Source organism: Octopus sinensis, linkage group LG16 (genome assembly GCF_006345805.1).
Source record: "Octopus sinensis linkage group LG16, ASM634580v1, whole genome shotgun sequence".
NCBI lineage: Eukaryota > Metazoa > Mollusca > Cephalopoda > Octopoda > Octopodidae > Octopus > Octopus sinensis.
Window position 1 is genome coordinate 13719724 of NC_043012.1, and position 5187 is coordinate 13724910.

General features: G+C 33.4%; 1 protein-coding gene across 1 annotated transcript; it reads right to left on the reverse strand.

Moving 5' to 3' along the window:
• Positions 1-1516: 1516 nt before the first annotated feature.
• Positions 1517-2645, reverse strand: LOC118766625 (acetylcholine receptor subunit beta-type acr-2-like). The gene has a single exon (XM_036510184.1). The coding sequence runs from the start codon at positions 2565-2567 to the stop codon at positions 1539-1541; it is 1029 nt and encodes a 342-aa protein (XP_036366077.1). The 5' UTR covers positions 2568-2645; the 3' UTR covers positions 1517-1538.
• Between the last annotated feature and the right edge of the window lie 2542 nt (positions 2646-5187).

A 5187-nucleotide genomic window follows, 5' to 3' on the forward strand; every position in this document is an offset into this window, starting at 1 on the left:
ATAAAAAAAACGCTATGCCTATCCCAAAAAAGTCCCCCACGAACACCCGTTAAACCTGCCTAAATGTATAAATGCCAATACAATTCTTGTTAACTAGCTTCCTGAAGATTCTCTTGAATGAAACAGTTCTAGTCCTGTAGAAGCTCCTTCTATATAATAAATATATATATACGTATATATATATACATGTATATATTATATATATGTATGTATATATACATATATATATATACATGTATATATATATATATATATATATATATATATATATAATATATATATATATATCTATATATATATATATATCTATATATATATATCTATATATATATATAATATATATATATATATATACATATATGTATAATTTAAAAATAGGATAAAATCTTCATAAGAAATTATCAAGTTGTTAGCGTGAAAAACCTCATAAGAGGAAAAATCTGTAAATTTTTTCACTTAAAAATATTTATTTATATTATATAGAGGGCATTATTACACATAAATGCCGCGCGCTAGGAGGGACTCTTAAAGTCAAAACTACCAAAATAAACATATTGTACCGAATGCAAGTCTCGAAGCAAGTCATTTAAAAACAGAATTTAGCTGCAGATCACCAGTGACTTCGTAAAATGTTTTTAAATGACTTGCTTCGAGACTTGCATTCGGTACGATATGATTATTTTGGTAGTTTTGACTTTAAGAGTCCCTCCTAGCGTGCGGCATTTATGTGTATTAATGCCCTCTATATAATATATATATATATGTGTGTATGTGTGTGTGTGTTTGTGTGTGTGTGTGTGTGTGTGTGTGTGGTGTGTGTGTGTGTGTGTGTGTGTGTGTGTAGATAGAGATAGATAGATATTGAAATATAATTTTCTCTGAACAATGTGTCATACGATCTCAATAAAAACGCATCAAGTGTAAAAAGGAAAATACTCAAAGTTGAAGGTAAATGATTTAATTAGTCTCTTTGTGCAAATTAATTTTAATTACATTTTTAAAATGTTCAGTGTGACCAATATACTTTCAGGTGTCTCATGCAGGCTACTAAAAACTTCTGTGACATATCTGGCGTTCGAAACCATGCAGCACAAGGAGGAGTCCCTTTTTTTCTTTTTTCCTTTTTTCTTTTGTTATGGTAAACTACAAATTCACTTCCTGTGTAAATCTACTATGCTCAAAGTGTAATCGGAAATTGTTGTAACTTACCAAGAACTTTTAATTAATGAAAGTTCCGTTTTCATCCTTGAAAGTATTGATTTCCTGTGTGATTTTTCTTTTGTTTTGGTTTATTTTTGTTGTTGTTGTTTTGTGAAACTCCTTTTGGGAAAATAAGTACGACATAATAATTATCTAATAGTTCAGATTGCGTTATGGATTTTTTTGCACTGCTGAAATGTTTTCGGATGTTTCGACCTTTTGGAATCTAAGAGTGGGGAAAATATAAACGTTACAGCATATCACGGACTGGCTTGTAACGTATTTACGAAGGATGAGACACAACACAGTGCAATTAATTATCTTATAGAACAGAAATTTTATTCTTCCTGATTTTCCTGTGGTACAAACGACAAAGATATGAATATGATCGAAATTATTATCGATATTATAATACTGACTTTTAGAAATATAGTGTCAAGTCGTATGTAGTTGAAATTATACTTTCGGTTTGTATTTCTTGATATTTCCTCCGATTTTGCGATAGAAATCCTGGAAACATCCGCTATTTGATTACTACAAAATTTATTTTTCTTTTTACATGGCGAACTTAATTTTGGCTCATTAGACGACTGAATTACATACAACTTGCTGACAACCACCGAACCAAGAGTGGTAATCCCACTCATCAATGATAACAACATTAAATACAACATAAGAAGTGAGGGGTATTTTGAATTTGCTGGAGTTTTATTCTCAAACTGAATAAGGTATAAGACGTTTGAGAGAAATACCGTCGTAGCCAGAGAAACTTTCTCGCCTGATTCAGGAGGCAGGAGGAAAACAAACACCGTCAAAAGCGTCATCATTATTGTTGGAATCAGCATAGCTATGATACCAATAGTAAGCTTACGCTGTAAGTGTATCGATGCAACAGCGTAACTGAAAGAGAGTTCCAAGACTTCCCTCTCACCTCTTATATTAACATTCCATTTATGGTTTTGTGTATGATTTATATGATAGAAAGTGAGTTTTTTTATTTGTGTATGCTGAAGTGCATGCAAAGCGATACACATGCCAATTTCGCATATATGTTCATCGAATGGGTAGGCGTAAGCATTTACCTGGCAATGACTATGTAATAAAGTTAGCGACCACTTTTCCACCACCCCATTATAATAAATCTTCACTTCAGGAAACTTGTCTTCATCATCTGATTCTTTCATGGAATTGCACATTATGATGGCTGGCATCCACACCTTATTTTTTGGCATGTATAAACTCGTAATGTTGTTGTGTTCCAATGGATTCCAGACCAGACGTTCATCGTACCAATGGTTCGTAAAGAAGTATCTAGCCTTTAGTAAGTTATTTACGAAATCCAAATCATAGAGTGTGTGAAGACCCATGACCACATATATATCAACAGTATGAGTTACATTTATAACAGGTCTTACATACTTGTTATAATTAGATAATAAGAAATCTTGCAATAATCCTTCATCTGTGTACATACGGTTAGAATTTGCTTCCGATATAATCAGAGCGGAAAGGAAAACACAATATTGTATCAATATCATTATTCGAAATATGTAAAATCTTCAATCTCATTTCTTTTTAATCACATGTTAATGATTTCCAAAGAATATCACTTTTGTAAATGTTTTGTAATTTCTTTAATTAAAATGTAGATCTATTTTGTTAAATGAATTACAATTTCGATATTATTGATGCAAGACAATAATGTCAAGATAGATTGCTAATGTACATGGTTGAATTTTACAACAGAACAGAAGGATATTATCCATTTATCTGCAAAATAAGAACTCGAAATAATCGAAAGTATGCAGCGGATTACAGTGGAAAATTTCACGAGAAATGCAAATTTAGTGTGTAAGAAATTTGTGTTGGTATTTGCCAGCACTACATTGCAAATACCTAATCATCGTGTGTTTTGCTGTTACAGAATAGGGTTAAAGATTTATTTATTGCTGTCATATAATGTTCATTCTTTACCAAAATATGTAAGAGAATCGTATACCGAGAGTTGTAGTTCCCGCTTTGTTACTCCTGTGACGATATCCATGTTAGAGTTAATGAATTGCAGCCAAACACATCCGAAAGTACATGCAAGTGCTATGAATCTGCAACCAAAAAGAAACCAATGATTCGTTAGAATGATCAACGAACATAAAAGGCAACATGAAAATCATTAGGGTTTAACTTGATTTATAGGTTTCGTGTAAATATCCATGCTAGTAAATCTAAAGTTTTGAAATAAATGTCCGAGTATATGTCATCTTTGGTTGGGATACATTGCAAATAAATTTTAAATGTTGATTTTTGACAAGTTACTTAACATGTATACCTTTATATTGTTTATAGCTGAATACATAAAAACAGTTTAATCTAAGAAAGATACAAGAAAGGATGCGTTGTATGTTATACAATTTCAGAAATCGTTTACTTCGTTGAGTTCTATAGAAAGGGAATCATAGTACACAGCACCATCTATTTATACAAGGAAACGGAAGGCCTAGTGCGCACTCGCTATAACGTCTTGACTAAAAGCACGAGTAAAACATGTTTTAACTTCAATAAATAGATTGTGATTTATTGTTGCATAGACACATACATACGTATATACAGAGACCTAAGTCTACTTTATTAGAAATTCCACAATATCAACAGGATATTTTGTATGTATGTATGTATGTATGCAGATTTGTGTTTTGGTTTATGTATGTGTTCTCATGTATATAGTTGCATGCTACTTAAATGATAAACTTGTGGAATGTTTTACAGGTTTTTACAGTTCCAGTGATCTGTAGTCTTCGATTCAGCCTAATTTCTGAAGGTTGGTATTTAGTCACTGTGTTACATATCCCAGGGCCGTTATAATCACAGATATGTAACTGAACTTGTAATCTGCATAGACTAACTGCAGATTTCTCAGTAGTTCAGCGCAGCTACTCTCTTTCTCACTGATCATCATCTTTATGTTAACTTACGCTGGGCAACTGATTTCCACAACTCTACACAGTTTCTCTTCTGCATCCCAAATCATTATCTGAGGTCTATTGTTTTTACACTTTACTGAGGTTTACGCTGGACTATTCCTCCGGTATTCTTTTTGATTAATTGGGGCTCTGGCTTCTACCATTTTGTGGGTTCTTATTTCTTTGTCTTCAGGGTTATCCTGCCGACGGATTTCATTATGTATTATCCAAGCTAAAGCATTATGTCTCATCGGTAGCTAATACCGCGATGACATTTGCGGACAATGTCACATTACTGATGTGGGTGATATCTTCAATAATCACGTCACAAACTTTGCATTTGTCGTCAGATCTTGCTGCTTTTCCTGCATCGTCGTACATTTTGTTCACTAGGCATTTGATTGATATTTCCTAGATTGCGAAGCATACTTTTCTCAGTGGGAAATAGTAATCCAGTTGATCGGTCCATGATAGACTGCTTTGATGATCAATGTTACTATCATCTCTGAACTTTGTACTAACATATCCATGCATGGTCTTCTGTTTATACCCGCTCATCAATTCATCTCATGATACGTTGCTGTAGTGTGGCGTGACTCCTTTGGGCCTGTATTTAAGCTTATCAGACAAGGAATCCTGCTGAAGTAGCTGCCTTCCAAGTCTTATGATATTATCACCCTCATGGATGTAAACGTGGTCCAGGGATGCACTTCAACACTTGGTGATTAAAAAAGCTTGCCGAAGGGATATGATAAGATATTCAAAAGCAGTTTTGATGTTAAGCCTCTGCTACCCAGTTTTCGTTTTAGGTAAAGGCGTTCGACATCATTTCGGATGTGGAAATTATGTGTGTTGGTTAGTTTCCAAATCAATAACTCGGATCTGATCAAGCGTCCAATCAACCAGCCCAAATCTTCCAAGGCCCACATTTTCTTTATTCGGCTGTAATATCAATTTAGTGACACGTGTTTAGTTACAGGTGTCATCTTAAGATATATTTTCATCCACACATACATACTTGTAACATTCC